The sequence below is a fragment of the Ambystoma mexicanum genome, chromosome 12, assembly GCF_040938575.1.
Source record: "Ambystoma mexicanum isolate Mex_15411 chromosome 12, UKY_AmexF1_1, whole genome shotgun sequence".
NCBI classification, from domain to species: Eukaryota; Metazoa; Chordata; class Amphibia; order Caudata; family Ambystomatidae; genus Ambystoma; species Ambystoma mexicanum.
The window spans coordinates 428,276,655-428,293,423 of NC_090936.1; the positions used below are offsets into that span (position 1 = coordinate 428,276,655).

A 16,769-nucleotide genomic window follows, 5' to 3' on the forward strand; every position below is an offset into this window, starting at 1 on the left:
AAAATGAAACATGCCCACCCGGCAGACCAATCGTGTTTGGTATTGGATCCGTTCCAGAGGTTCTTATCCATTTATGCAGATGTGTTCCTCAAATCCATTTCTGAGCAAAATGAAACCATTTGTCCAAGACACGACAGCAATGATACAGATACTGGCTACCGTCAACCTGGAGAAAGAAGACCTCTTCCTCACCCTAGATGTCGAGTCTCTCTATACGAGTATACCCCAAGGAGGTTCTGAAGACATACCTAGATAAAAGGGAGAACATGACAGTACCCAAAGCCTTCCTTCTTGAATGTATATGTCTAGCCCTCAGTGAGAACTTTTTCCTCTACCGAGATAGGTTATACAAACCATGCCATGGGACCAGCATGGGGGCAACCTTCGCAACAGACGTAGCCAACCTCTTTATTGACTTGGGGGCAAACTCAATTTACAGTGACAACAACATAGCCACCCCCATCTCAGGTGCTAGCACTGTTACATCGATGACATTTTTCTTATTTGGAGGTGCTCACTGGAACAACTGCAGCACTTTCTAACGTGGTTCAACACACAGAACACATCCATAAAATTCACTATGCATTATGATCAGGCTGGCATCCCTTTTCTAGACTTAGAAATCTACAAAAATGAGCAGAATTCGATTGCGACCACCCTATACAGAAAGCCCTCTGACAAAAACACCATATTGGCCTTTAACTGTTTTCACCCTTTGCTATGAGAGAAAATCTACCACACAGCCAATTTTTGAGATTACGAAGAAACCGTACGACACTATCAGACTTCGACAGGAATAGTAAAGATCTTAGCAACCGCCTAGCAGTCTGTGGCTTCCCGTCACAAGTAATACGCAGGGCACGCAAGAGAGCCTGCAATACAAATAGACAAACATGCCTCTCAAAACAGCCTCGAGACCAACAAGTAGATAAAATGACATGCCTGACGACCTTTTCACCATTAAGCAACCATCTGAGAAGAACCATTCTACGCCACTGGAATATGCTCAAAACAGACACTTTTCAGCCTGCGAAAACACATTTTGCATTGAAGCGGAGCTCGATGTTTAAAAGATCACCTGATACACACGTATGAAGAACCACAAGCCAGAAAGGATCTCCAGTTGAACCTTTGGAACCTACCACCTGTAGTTGGACATTATAAGTGCGGTAAATGCTTTGTATGTGGATTCACAAATGATCTCAAAGAGATAAACCTCTACGGACTCAAATGGAAATAAGTCTTTTACAAACTGTCACAGCAGTGGACCATATCTGGCATCAAATGCTCTTGCTGACTCATCTATGTCGGAAAATGCAAGAGAGAAATCAGACAGCGAATTTGCGAGCACAGATCTTCTCTGAAAAATCAAGTAGCCGATAAGCCCATGGTGGCACATTTCAAAGCAAAAAACCATGAACACATGGACATGCTCTGGTTCATCATCCAGACAGTAACAAACCCACCTCGAGGGAGTGACCGGGATTTGGCACTTAGGAAAACAGAACAAAGATGAATCTATCGTCTGGAAACTGTAAAGAAAGGTCTCAACGTGGCGATAGAATGGAACTTATTTTTCAATTAGGGTCCATTACAATCAAGCGTCCACTACATATATCTCTTCCTAAGATTGACAACTAGGAGTGGGAGTGACATCTGACCACTCCCAGCCCTAACCGAACATTTGCCAGGCTAACCTGCACAGAATACGCAGCCGATATATCCAATCTTAGGCACGTATATTTTGCACACCCCATGGTCCCTGTCATGTAATTAACAGCTGATATTGACTTAGAGTGTCCATACATGACACGAACATTCAGCTGATATAATTAGATGCACCACCTACAAGACGGTACAATCCTGCTAACCCTTCACTTGTTCACTTTGCATTTATATAGCATTGGCCTCACAGCTCCACCGCACAACAACCTTGCGTTCCAAGACACGCACCCAGATGCCACCCTGGGTCCATACAACCCTCTTATGTAACCACTAGCATTTTGCACTTTTATTACTGCAGTATGTACAGAAATATCCGTTGCTGCAGCCCCAGGGTCCCCAGTCGCCTAGCAACGCTAGTCTGACAAGCCAGCTGCACAGTAGCCAATAAAGCTCGTTCCACAACACACAAGCTGATCTTTCGTGCTACGCATGCGCGAAGCAGAGACAGCGCGTCCCTAACCGAGGATCCACGTAGACAGATTTCCATCGCAGGCAACGAAGTAAGTAGAGTCGCCGCATTGTTTTTGTTTTTAATCTTGCATCACACATCAAAGCACAACTACCATGGCCGAGCGGCTACTTCTGCTGTAACCAACAACATAGCGCTAACAGCGATTGAGCCGTGGCGTCGTTGTTGCTTAGCAACGACTGACTGGCGTGAGCACAGCTCGTCACACACCAACTCCATCCCTAGCCCCCTCACTTATCAGCTAGATTTCCTACCATACAGAGCTAACACAATAAGGCCAGCAAACAGGCCATTGTAGTGCCACACGCTACCGTAGAGCTGCGACCAGGTCTATTGCACTGTAACTAAGCACAGCACAGTTCATAATCATGAAAACGAGTTATGGTAAAACTCTTGGCCTAGACCAACTCATAGGCCACCCCACTGAATATTTTGATAAATAGAACCGTGAACACAGCAGAACGACAGGTACCACTCTCTTCACAGAAGGCCTCCTGAACAATGCGTCAGTGCGCATAGCCCGAAGAGCACCAGCATTGCCCTGGAAGAACTGTCTATCACGCCCGGTTTACCACGCAATCAGGTAAACTATTGCTCTCCACCTGAAAACAAACTAACAATTATATTATTGAGACTGAGCCACCAAGTAATGAGGAATCTGTTGTCTTTTCTTGCACCCTATGTAGCATTTATTAGATCACAAGCAAGACAGCACACTGTATGGATGACAGTCCCACACGAAATCAGCACAAGACACAGAAGCATTAGAAGGTAGGTAGTGACCCACAGTTATAAAAGAGTACATGGTACCGCCATCCATTGTTTAGGTTTTACGGACAGGTATATCCCATCCCAAAACATTTTTATTTTTGTTTTTATTTATAAACACTCCCTTCATCCCACCAGGGAGTCCACATCACTTTCAGCAATACTGTCCTGAAGAAAGCACAGAGGATAGCTCACATATTCAAACTGAAACAATGTTCAGATATCTCTGAGCTGGAAACACAAACCGTGTCGACTTTTGAAGTGTGCTGATAAAAGGACAACACACTAAGTCACTTAAACTACTAACCTCACCACGTACCAAGTAGTTGTATTCTTTGTCCTATAGTCTGCAATTGATTTGAACTCACTAGAAATGCTGTTAGTCCTTGATCAATGTGTTGTTTTATAATTGGTGTTTTTTGATTTATGAAAACATTTTGTTTTATCAGATCTATACTACAACCTGTTCTTTAAAGACATAGTGATCCATACCTTTGTCCCGGTGTTGGTTCCAACCTGTACCATATTGTGTTAAAGGGTGAGGTAGTCTGAACTCATTTGTATCTTGTGCCAACTAAGAATAATATGCCAAAACCACAAAGAGTTGCTGGAGTGGCTGAATCCTTTGCTGCCAACCCTTTCTCTCGAGTGCTGCCACAGAAGCCCACTGAAGGTCTCCCCTTTGAGTCATGGCTTCCCGGGAATACAAGTTAACAGGCAATAGAAAGCAAGACGCTACAGGGGCCATCTTGTTTCCCATCAGGGATCAACTGATTCCAAATGGCATTGTCTGGGTATCCCAAAATGGAGAATACTCAGAGCACCTGTCAGTTCAGCATGTGACTGCCACCAGCCCATACCCTGCTCTGTGGGCCACACATACGTGCCCAAAAACATGCACTAGGAGTACAGGGTCGTACTCCCACCCATGGGTGCCATAAGGGTATCCCAAGGGTCTGTTCACCACGACCAAAAAGAGGAAGAGCTGCACCGCCAGGAGTACCACATGAACTCCTGCGCGGAAAACAAGACAGAACATACATGATAAAGCAATAAAGGACAAGGATATGGAGGCCCCCCCCCCCAATCAATGCATTTCCAGCATCACACCCACTATCTTAAATAGGGTGCTGAAGGGGTTATTTAGTATTGCCTTAGTCTACCTTCTCATGTAACATTTTTATGTTACCCGTTCTACAATGAATGGCTGGTGGCAGTGGTTTACTTTTTCCTACCATTGTGTGTTTTTTACAGTAGGCTGCAGTCGCAGCTGCAGTATTGCACCCATGGGAGCCCATTTTGTTAAAATGGCCTGCTCTTCTATTTTCGCCATTTCTTGTTTAAAAGTCCTTCTTGAGATTTATTCTGCGTGCCAAACCAGGTTTGGCCCCTCTGTTTGTTTCGGCTTTGGCGGAATTCACTGGTGAAGCACGCCTCTGGCTCCAGCATGACTGGCAGGGCAGGCAGGCAGCAAGGGAGGTTCCAGAAACTCCCTGTGCTTAGTCTCCTTGGTTAAAGGAATGCACCCACAGGTGATTGGCTGGCTGGCTGTCCCTGGAGCACAGCCACCCTGCTGTGTGAGTGACAGCTAGGCTGCAAATGAATGGGAGAAACGTGCATAAAAGGGGAGGACTTTTGCAAGGAAGGCAGAATCAACCATTTGACGAAGGAACCGAAGAAGGAACTGAATGAGAAGCTTGTTGCACCTGGAGCGTTGGTGTGCCCGGTGGAGCCCTGCTGCAGTGCTGAAGCTCTGAATTTCTAATCGACTAGAGAAGCCCAGAAAGGTCTTCTCCCTTTGGGTTGGTGTGACCAATCAGCCTTAAGACAAACTCGACTGGAACCCCTCTCTCTGCTGGCTGTACTTCTTTGCTGCTGCAGGAACCGAGTTCCAGGGGACAGTAACACCAGAATTGAGTGCATCGCCTTTAAGCCGAACCCAAGCTCCAGGAAGATCTTCAAGACTCCCTCGAAGGAGGACTAACCAAGCCTGAGCCACCTCAACAGAGTGCTGGACCCAAGAAGCAAGGAAAGTCCACAAGGTGTCCAAGAACCGCGGTGGTGCTATTTGCGAGTAGCTGAAACCACAAAGTGCCGCTGATCTGAATTGTGCCCATTGCTGCCGCCGACCTTCAAACCGCAGTGCAGGAGTGCCCAGACGTCCACCCTCTTGTCACCACGACTGAGGCCCAGGAACAACAAGATCTGCAGGACTACAACAGAAGCCAGCTGGAACGTTCTCTTCAGACTCAAGGTACTGTGTAACTAGGGGTACTTACCTCTTGTTGTGTGTAGCTTGCTTGCTCTCACTGGAGACTTGCATTTGCTGCCCTTTGCAGAGTTGCTTGCAGCTTTGCCCTTCACAAGCCTCCCAGCTTTTGGCCCCAACAGAGATTCATTTTACAAAAAAATTCTAACATTGTGCAAGACTTTTGTGCTATCTTCAAGAAGTGCCTCAGCCCCCCTACACTTTGCTAATGTCCTGGATCCCTGCAGACTCTTCTTTCCCTTTGACTTTGTGTTTAACTGTCCCTCAAACAGTCATACTTACCTTACTTGTATAGCTGGGAAAGGGTTAACCTATATTTCATTGGGGGATTCTAAAGTGCTTACCTGTTTGAGTAGCTTGTTAACCATTGTTTTCTTCCCTAGCTTTTTCCTCTTTGCCATAACTTGAGTATTACATTTTAAGTGTGAAAAGTGATACATTAAGGTCCACAGCGTCCTTACTATTGAGGTCACCTCAGGGTGTAGGGCGCATCTGTGTGCCATCCCAAAAGGGTACCAACTTACTTAATTGAAGTGAAGGAGTGTATTTTTGAAGTGTATTTAAGTGTTGCCTATTGCTCCCTTCTAAAGAAGGCTTATTTTAAAACTGACAGTTAAATTAATAAATAATTATTTGAATGAAGAAACCTTAAGTGTGTTATTTGAATACAATTTCACTGCGACTCTCTATGTTACAGCCCTGCAGCTCACGTTGACCCCTCTTGAGATAAGCCTGGCTGCTCAGTCACTCTACCAACTTGTGTAGTACAGGCCTATACCATAGGTTGGGTAATTACCAAGAGGACAAGGCTGATGTAGTCTCCCACAGGGTTACTACATACAATCTTGCCTAACAATAGGCAAAGTATGAAATGTTGCCCCATGAAGCAGCAAGCCATTGTGGCCTACTGGATAAATGTTGTGCCTCGAACTCTGGCAGAGCAGGGCTCAAGGCTGTATTTTTAAAATGTAACTTATTTAATTTAATTTAATCAAAACAAAAGCAATGCAAGTGGGAGGTGGCAAGGTTTGTTGCAGCGCAGTCATGTGATCTTATTTAGCATGAGGGCATTTACACGTGGCTGAAGTCATCCACGTCCAAATATCCCTTGCAGCAAAAATACAGCGCTGGAATGGCTTTTGTCCCGAAAAGGGGGCACAGAAAAACAGGTGCAGAGGTCGAATGCCTGTGTCAAAATGGTGGCACCGAAAAGGGGTGTACCGCTTGGAGAAAGCTGCTTAACTAAAGTGTGTGCTCCATGGCAAATACATTTAATCTCACTGTGCATTGCCTAAAAACATTACGAGTTCTCAAAGTTTTAAATATCTCTTGACACAAGGAATCTGCATTGATTAATTATTTGTATAGCACCTATACACCATTTTTTTTTCAACTGTGCTACTATAAGTCCTTGAAAGTTTTGCACTCAGACAATTTGTTTGCCTTTTGCTGAATTGCATTCTGGTATTTGTAATCCCACAGTCAAGATGGGTGGAACAATGACACAATTGTACCCTTTTGCCTAACATAGTTCTAGAAGTATTAATATATTTGATTGACACTATGGTATGTGTACTTTTGAAGTTAGCTTTATTAAGCAGAGTATTGTTGAAAGACAGACATGGGGGTGAGCAGGGGAAATGATGAGGGCAATAAATCATGAGTATTTGCTCACAATGTGGCAAGAGAGTTTGCAATCCTGGATACTGGTGCAGTTATTTTCCCCTGATTGTGGTTGCTTTTCAGGGCACCAGTAAAGGACACATGTGGGTGGACAGCTCAACTTTTTTTTCAGTGGGCGGATGCAACCCCTTTTTTTTTTTTTTGAGGGTGGTAAGAAGAAGTATTTGGCTACCAGGATTGTATTAATGCGGTCATGTTCCCAGCGCAGACGCTTACCCACAAGACCGCAAGCACTTGTTTCATATTATTTTGTTTTCCATGGAATATTTCACTACAGATTGCTGGGTTAAAAGGTCAGCACCTTTTATACTTTGCCAGCATATTTATTGAAAGATTTCCACTCAGCTTATTTTTCTGGTTTTCATTACTTTTTATTAAACGTCCAATGCAATTTTGTGTTGTGCACTTTCTTCTAAGGAGAAGGTCAATTGAACTCCATTTGTACATTTCACTTTAGAATATGTGGCCACTTACTGTGCGTATATATTCATGGGTGCCAGCTTTTGATTTTTGCTAAGGGAGCAAAAGTACCTGGGCATATGTTATTCTTGTAGCCGATCATTTTTTAACCTTTTCTGCGCTGCTTAAACAGCGTTAGTTGGGGTTGTGCAATGTATCACAACAGTCACCAAGAGACCGTCCATAAAACAAGAGGCTTTGAGCACAGGACAGGACAATTCATAGGTGCATGCCGTTTATAGGGTGACCTTTTTGCCGCAATTTCTGTTTGGGAACACCCAGTTAGACGGAACCAGGTGGGGCAGGGACCTTTCGGCGCAAGGATGTTTAGGCTCGAGAGGTCGCAATTGACGTGGCATGTCCCTGCAGGCACTTTGCATTTAGTAACTCTCAGCGCAAGGGTGTTTTGGCGCGAGAGGTCACCATTGGCATGAACCTGCAGGCCCTTTGCATTTTGTAATATGGATTAAACGTAAAAAAGATTACCCGGAAAACTTAGGAAAAAAAAAACGCAGCTAGTGCTTATTTAAAAAAAAAAATAAATAGCACTTACCGAGATTCACCTGCAGCTTTCCTGCTCTGGTCTCCGGTCCCCGTCCTCCGTCCTCCGCGTACAGCACCAATGAAGGAAAAGCCACCCAGCGGTAGCTTTTGTTTACTACAGCTGGCTGGCTTTTCCTTCATTAGTGCTGCAAAAGCAAAAGCCAGCACAGGCGGGCATCCATTTCACAAAATGGATGCGCCCATGTGCTTGCTTTTGCGAATTTTGAGCTTGAATAGCTAAAAATTTTACATAGGAAGTTTAAAAAAAAAGTGCTAGTATTTTTTTTTAATGTTGCCTATCTATTTTTTAAGTACATTTTTTTACTGGACTATCCCTTTAAGGAGTTTGAGACGCAGCACTTAACCATTATGCTACAATTATGTTATTGTTGGAATTTTCACACATTTTATACCTAGCCTTTTAAAACTGAACATAATATATTATAGGCTAAATATGAAATGTATGCTCCATGAAGCACCAATCCATTGTGGCCTAGTGGTTAAATGCTGGGCCTCGAACTCTGGCAGACCAGGGTTCAAGGCTGTATGTTTAAAAAAAAAAATGTATTACTTTTATTTAATTAAAAGAAAAGCAAAACAAGTGGGAGGTGGCAAGGTGTGTTGCAGTGCAGTCCTGTGAACTTATTTAGAATGAGGGCATTTAGACGTGGCTGCAATGTTAGCCACGTCCAAACATCCCTTGTGTCAAACAAACATCACCGGAAGGGCTTTCAAGCAGAAAAGGGGGCGCCGAAATGGGCGCTGCGGCGGAATGGGTGTGCCAAATCGGCCTGAGCTAAAATGATGGTGGCGAAAAGGGGTGTACCACTTGGAGAAAGCTACTTAACCAAAGTGTGTGCTCCATGGCAAATAATGCAATCTCACTGCACACTGCCTAAAAACATTGCGAGTTCTCAAAGCCTGCAATCCGAAGACCATACTAGTGGTCTGGAAGCATTCTAAAATCTATGGAATAACAAAACCCTTGAAATTCGAGGAAAAAAATCTTTTGTTGCAGGCACATTAAGGTGAGAACTTAATGCAACAAAACCCCTGAAATTCAGCTACAGGCACCTTAACTTTGAGCACCCCTGTAGCGCAGCCTATGACCACAATGATGACATCACTGATGCCACACTGGTGAAAGCACTAATTACATCTAATGTAACTGATTACATCAATACTGGATTTACACATAACAATTTATAAGTAAGCTCATGAAATGTTTAATTACCTTAATCACAATTTAGGCCATGGACTTGGCCATAACAAAGGCTGGGGCCACTGGCCAATACCAAAGACCATAGCCAGTGGTCAGTTACTGTTCAAAAATACCAATGTGCATGGTTAAAAGCCATGCAGAGTAGCCCATCACCGTTTTCAAATATACAGTGGGCAACATTCAAAGCTGTAGTCAGTGGCCATGGCTAAAGCCCATAGCTAGAGCTCATTAATAGGTTAGAATATACCAGGGAAACCTCTCAGGGATCCCACTTGCTTGGGTACCAGAAGACGCTAGGACCAGACCAGATGTTCCTACTAGTCCAGAAGGTTGAAGCACCAACAAGGGTCTTCAGAGCTCGGTACCCAGACAAGGCTCCACCGTTCACAGGTCTTCCATGGTCTTATCAGCTAATACAGGATAGCTGACTCCTCTTCAGATCTGCTGGAATGGCTGCAGGACACTTCTTCTAATCCTAAAGTCAGCTGAGTGATCAGACTCAGCCCTCCAATGGCAACATCAGCCTCCCACATGCACAGCAGCAGTGGTCCAGTCAGTGACGACTGGGTTTCAGGCAAGTATGCACACCAGTGCCTCAGGCGCCAGTATGTGGATTGGGACCAGACAGATCCAGCCCATTTGCTAGGATCCCACTCGCATGGTATGCAGTAGCCTGCAAAACCGTGCCTTTCCCGGTCAAGTGCATGAACATAAAAGGATTTTCCTGACCTGGTAGGGCACGACGAAGGCCAGCAAACAAAATGGCCAAAAGAACAAGCACAAACCTTGTGGCACGGCCATGTTGGGACACTAGTCGCAGATGGTAGCCAAACGCAGTAAACATAGTAAGGCTAACAAAAAGTATCTTTAAAATAACCCAAAAAATCACTGTAGTCTAGGGTCATATCAAAGAAACCCCATTGCACGGCATTGTAAGATGCATTGTGCAATGATAAAAAGTTGCTAGAAAAGTCATTGTTTCCCAGTACTGACAGCCTGAAGGACTAGTCAGTTTACCCATTTGACCAAAAGCCCAGTGGATTCACTGCACGGTAAAAAGTCAGGTTAGTGTGTAAAACAAGAAGCAAGAAATGTGGGGGTCCATAGAATTTGGAATTTGTACAACAAAGCACAGACTATAATGAATGTCTAACTAGTGGCAATGACACCAAATATGATAAAAAATTATATTGAACAAAGACCAGACAACTAACCTTGCCTGTAAGCAAGCTTTTGCTTTCTCCTCCCACCTCTCGGAAACAGTGAGAAGCTCCTGCAACTCTGCCATGGCCTTCTCCACAGCATGATGAGATGCCAGGCCCACTCCAGAATCGATCAGCTTTTTCATCACGTCTAACGTTACTCTCATTGGGTCAGAGAGCGTAAGGCGCACTTCATCCAGCCAGCGGGCTTGCAGCAACTCCTGCTTTAGTCGAGGGAGTTCTGGGAGCTCTACATAGAGACCAGTGCCCATGTCAATTAGAGCTTGCAGTTTAGAGGAGTCTGGGATCTCATCCATCCTAGCCTCCTGAGTTCGCTCAAAGAATTCTTCCACATCATCCAAAAGGTTCTGAAATGAGAGGTATAGCAAAATGATTGCCAGCTCAGTCACATTTACAAAAGGGGTAAAAAGCTTACATCATGTCTTTTTTTATTATTTGTTTTATTGGTTTTTCAAAAAGAAATTGGAAACATTACACAACGTAAAGATATGCATATCAATAGTCGTATCAGCATTAAATTGTAACCTTTACTCCAATATTCCCTTTCCATTCCCCATCCACCTCCCTATTCCCACCCTCTAACCATGCCACTGTTTCCGCTCCTCCCCACCTGTACAGGTCCCTCCACATGTGGCCCTTGGGGCGATTTCCATGCCATAGCAATTCTTTGTTTGGCCAAAATAAACCCTAAATCCTTCATTTTTGTTAGATGTTTCCGGCCTTTGGCACGTGAGAAACAGCCCAGTAGGCACGCACCTGGGGAAAGCACATCCAATTCCACACCCCCCCCTTATGTAATCTTTCCACCACCTCCCACCAGTATATCCCCCAACACTGGGCATGCCCAGAACATGTGTAGCATGCCAAAGTCTATTGCCTTTCACCTCGGACATCCCAATACCGCTGCACCCGGAAACTACAAAATTGGCAGAGGTGTCATGTATGCTCTGTGCGTCACTAGCAGTTGTATTAACTGCAACCATGCATTTCGCGACACTGTCTTATGGTATGCCAGTACCCCCTCCCATTGGGCTTCCGTAAAGGCTGCCCCTATAGCTTCCTCCCACTTGCCCCTCACCACCAGGGAGGCAGTGGAGGGTGGGGGGAGGGCAGGCCCATTAGACAGGTCATATCCTCGATATAGCATGCCCCCCCCTTCTGCCAAATGAAATAAGACATCCACTATTGAGTGTCATTCCATTAGCTCGTTGAATACAGGCCACATACGTGTGATTTCTCTCATGATAGTGTTATATAGCATGTATTGGCCTGTGTGGATGCCCCTCTGTGTTGTCAGCTCTGAGAAGGGTATGTAAGCAGTGACTTGCAACAAATCCTCAATGGTGGCCACCTCCCATCCTCGATGATACTATTTAGACCAAAGGAATCTGTCTCGACATTGGGTCTGTCAACCCCATCACAATCATGGCCCTTTCCCACACTCTCATTCCCAGGGACACCAAGTGCAACCATTGTACACCGTGAGGCTTCTTGAACCATAACTCCATCAGATAATAGCTTGACCCATGGATTGCAGCATCAGTGCGTCCGGGGTAATCTGTGAGCCAATCTACTACGAATTGCAGCTGCCCCGCTATCAAATATAATTCCAAATGGTATGTGCTGATCAAAGGGGTATTGAGGGGCCAGATGTACATGCTAGCATCAGTATACGCCACCTCCCACCCCCAACCAGGGACCAGAAGGCTTTCTGGATAGGTTTCTGGAGGAACTAAGTACATTTGGAGAGGGAGAAGAGCAAGTTAAGTCTTACCTTGTAACGTTCTTTCGATGGGATGTTCCTCCGATGTATTCCTTATCTTTGATAATTCGTCTCCAGCTTGCTGGCCTCGGAAATTTTTTCTCTGTAGAGGGCGCTGCGCGTCGACGTCCGCCGAGTCAATGTCCCTCGACAGCCACCGTATCGGCGCTGACGTCACCATGCCCATAAATAGCCACGCGCGGCGTCCGTTGCTCAGTTCCGTTTTGTAGCATAAGATAAGTCATGCCTGAATTGGTTATTGACCTTGAAGGAGCGTAAACTGCAACCACAAGGGAAGTATTACTGCGGGGATGGATGGAAGGGGCGATAAGGAATATGTCAGAGGAACATCCCTTCGAAAGAACTTTACAAGGTAAGAAGTAACTTGTTCTTCGAAGGGATTGTGTCCTCCAACGTATTCCTTATCTTTGATAGACTCCCATAGCAGTGGTATGTAATTGGAGGTGGGAGTAATAATGTCATGTATCCCTTTTAGGAATGAACCGAATGTAATGCGGCTTTGTCAAATCTGGTCTCTTGACTAGTGGAGGAATCCAGGTTGTAAAATCTTGCGAATGTATGTGCGGACGACCATGTGGCAGCCGCACATATATCTCGGACCGGTACCCCTCTTTGGAGGGCTGAAGAGGCTGGGATACCCATGGTTGAATGAGCCCTAAGATTCTGGGGTGGGTCTTTCCCTGCCAGTTTGTAACATTCCAGAATGGCCAAAATAATCCACCTGGAAATGGTCTGTTTTGTTATGGGTAGTCCCAACTTGTGACCTGAGTATACTACAAACAGTTGGTCTGCTTGCCTAATCCCAGCCAGTCTGCTGATGTAAAAGCTTAGAGCTCGCCCTGGGTCCAGCCTATGTAGAATTTCTTCCTCTTTCCCGGATGGGGAGGAGGGTAGAACGAAGGTAAGGTAATTTTCTGAGTGATGTGAAATTCAGAAACCACCTTTGGGAGGAAATTAGGCTTCACCTGTAGGACAACTTTGTCCTTATGGAAAATTGTATGGGGGGGTTTACAAGATAGAGCTTGTAAATCGCTCACCCTCCTAGCAGATGTTAGTGCTACTAATAGGATAGTTTTAAGAGTGAGAAATCTCAGCGAACAAGAGTGGAGTGGTTCGAAGGGAGTACCCATTAGGAAATTTAAGACTAAATTTAAGTCCCATAAGGGAACTTGCAATGGTCTTGGAGGAGAAACATTAGTTAATCCCTTGAGAAATTGTATTACCAGTGGTAGTTTGAAATACGATGGTTCCTCCGCAGTACGCTTGAAGATTGATAGCGCTGCGAGATAGCCTTTTACAGTGTCAACTTGAAGGCCTGAGTTTGCCAAGTAGAGCAGAAATGATAACACTGTTGGTGTACCACATGAAAAAGGGTCGATATTCTCTTCTCTACACCAGCTGCAAAATTTGTTCCAACGGCAGCGGTATAAAGACTTTGTTGCTGGCCTTCTGGCCGAAAGCAACTCCTCCATGATGTCATCAGGGAGGTCCCAATCCTTGTACCTCACCCTTTCAGAAGCCAAGTGTGAAGGTTGAGGGTTCTGATGTCTGGATGGAGAACCTGACCTCCCTTCTGCGAGAGAAGAATCTCTTTGAGTGGAAGACGGATTGGAGGGCAGATGGACATATAGAAGGTCCGGGTACCACGTTCTCCTGGCCCAGTCCGGGGCAATTAGGATCATGGTTTTCCGGAAACTTCTCAACCTCCTGATAATTTGAGGAATAACAGGGACTGGTGGAAACGCGTAAAGGAGTGGGAACTCCCAGTCCACTACGAACGCGTCCCCTAGAGCTCCTCTCGGGGGAAATTCCCTTGAACAGAACAGATCGCACTTCCTGTTGGTGCTGGTGGCGAACAGATCCACCTGAGGGGTTCCACAAAGGGCAAAGATCTCTTGAAGGAAATCCTGAGCTAGCTCCCACTCTCCGGCTAGGTGGACTGCCGATAGAGAGATTCCTTCCTGAATTGCCCAAAACCAGAGCTGCATTGCCTCTCTGCACAGCGGCAGTGACCCTACGCCGCCTCTTTTGTTGAGGTAGTGCATGGCCACTGTGTTGTCCGTCATTATCAGGACATTTCTCCCCTGTACTGATGGCAGGAAAGCTTTCAGCGCTAGTCTGATCACTCTCAGCTTTAATAGGTTGATGTGTAGTCTGGACTCCGATGGAGACCAACGATTGCTGATGGTCAAGTCGTCGGCATGGGCTCCCCACCCCGTGAGTGAGGCGTCTGTGACTACAGTTATCTCCGGCCATGGTTGCCAAAACAGTTCTCCTTTCAAGATGTTCTCTGGATAGGCCCACCATTGAAGGTTGTGGGCTACCTTGTCCGGAATCCAGAGGAGATCTTTTATTCTTCCTGAGTATTGTGACCACTGGGTCCTTAATGCCCACTGGAGAGATCTCATTCTCAGGCGAGCCTCTGGCACAAGGAAGATGCAGGATGCCATGAGGCCTAGCAAACTCAAAAAGTCGAAGGCTGGGAGATGTTGGGCATTTTGAAACTTGTTGACCATCAGCAGAATATCTTGAGCCCTCACCTCTGGTGGCGAGGCTTTTCCCAGGGAAGTGTCCAAGACCGCTCCGATGAACTGGAGTCTCTGTGATGGTATCATCTGTGACATCTTTAAATTGAGGGAGAAGCCCAGTTTGTGAAGGAAGTGGCAGACATAATCTAGCTGGATCTGAGCTTGTTCCGAAGATACAGCTCTGATCAGCCAATCGTCCAGGTAGGGGTAGACGTGGATCCCCTTCCCTCCTTAGACTTGCAGCCACTACCGACATTAGCTTGGTGAATACCCTCGGGCGGAGGTCAGCCCAAATGGCAGAACTCGAAATTGATAATGAGAGCGGCCAATTGCGAACCTCAGGTATTTCCTGTGTTTGAGATGGATTGGCACATGGAAATAAGCATCCTGGAGGTCCAGAGATACCAGCCAGTCCTGGATCTGGAGGGCCTGAAGGATTTGAGAGAGAGTTACCATCTTGAACTTGTCTTTCCTGAGGAACTTGTTCAATTCTCATAAGTCCAAGATGGGTCTCAGTTCTCCGTCCTTCTTCGGTATGAGAAAGTAGGGGGAGTACCAGCCCTTGTTCCTCTCCGCTACAGGTACCGGTTCTATGGCACCTTTCTCTAGCAGGTCTACAATTTCCTGCAAGAGGAGCGGATCTGGAACTTTTAGAGAGCTGCGCCCCGGTGGATGACTCTGAGGGATATGTAGAAAGGGTAGGCAGTAACCCTGGGCAACTGTCTCCAATGCCCAAGCATCTGACGTAATAACCTGCCATTCCGTCAGATGGTGAGTTAACCTGCCCCCTACAGGTGTTTTGTGTGGAAAGACCTCAGAGTGGTTTGGGGGCAGCTGATGCAGATGCTGAGGGTAAAGAGGCACCTGTTGCTGCTGCGGCCTTAGTACTTAGTACTCGGGTGGATCTCCTTTGGCCTCTTTGAGCTGGCTGTCCTCTGCCTTTCCCGAAAGCGGAATAGTAGCAAAAGGACTTTCCTCTCCCAGAGGTTCCTGAGGGGCGAAAAGGAGTTTAGCGGATTGCAGCTCCTAAAGATTTTGCTGCTGCTTTAGATGTTTGCAACTTTTCCAGACTGTCATCAGCCTTTTTAATGAATAAAGAAGAGCCGTCAAAGGGCATATTCAAAAGTCTGGCCTGTACATCTGGAGCAAAGCCAGACTTTCGCAACCACGCATGCATGCGGATTGTAGTACTTGCCGCCATGGCCCTGCTGATACTGTAAGCGGAATCGGTGCCAGTATAAAAAGATTCGCACATGACATCTTTGCCATCTTTAATGATGTTAAGGAAGGCTTCCCTTTCCTCTCCTTCCGGTATGCAGTCAGCCGCTGATGAAGCACACTCCCACAGTGTGTGATTGAACCTGGCGAGCGTACAAGTGGCATTGATGGACTTCAACGCGATACTACAAGCAGAAAAGACTTTTTGCCATAGAATCTTACCGTTTGTCATCTCTATCCTTTGGGGCAGTAGGATAAGCCGATCTGCTGCTTGATGAAGTTGCCGCTTGAACCACCAGGCTCTCTGGAGTCGGGTGTTTTGATAAATATTCAGGGTCAGCCGCAGCTACTCTATACTTGGCTGACAATCTTTTATTGATGCAGGGATAACCTCAGGAGTTTCCCAATTTGATGCAATCTTCCTTTGTAAGGCTGTATGGAAGGGGACCCACAGGATCCTCCTGTGGACCTTTGTCTAGTATGTCTGTAAGGTCATCTGTTGAAAAACAGGAGAAGGTGCAGACCAACCCATGATTTCAATAATTCTTGCCACCAGGGTTCTATAGGGGGTTTCGGCATGTTCCCCTTGGTCTGGTTTGACAAATTCCACTTCTGGGGAAGTGTCCAGCCCACTTGCCTCATGTAATGATTCCTGTAGGTCTTTCAACCTTCTTTCCGCAGAAGTAAAATCCTCTGAAACAGGTGGTGTGGTCCTCTGCAGCCCGAAGGGTCTTTCTTGGTCAGAAGCTTCCCCTTCTTCATAGATTGAAGATAATCTGGGGTACTCTGACCTCGGAAATGGTGTAAAACCCATTTCTAAGGCAGAAGGAGCCAAACTCGTCATTATTGGGCGAGAAAACGTCGATGTCGTCGACGCCG

At 45.8% G+C, this 16,769-nt stretch overlaps 1 protein-coding gene across 8 annotated transcripts in view; it reads right to left on the reverse strand.

The window, feature by feature from the left end:
* KDM5A (lysine demethylase 5A) overlaps window positions 1-16,769 on the reverse strand; it is a 1,841,472-nt gene that overhangs the window by 669,126 nt on the left and 1,155,577 nt on the right. For all 8 annotated transcript variants that reach the window (XR_011281783.1, XM_069628595.1, XM_069628593.1 and 5 more), the window contains one exon: window positions 10,353-10,708. Coding sequence is in view for 7 of the 8 variants with exons in the window: in XM_069628595.1 (XP_069484696.1) it covers window positions 10,353-10,708 (356 nt within the window). In the remaining variant the exon portion in view is untranslated. The remainder of the gene's footprint in view (window positions 1-10,352; window positions 10,709-16,769) is intronic.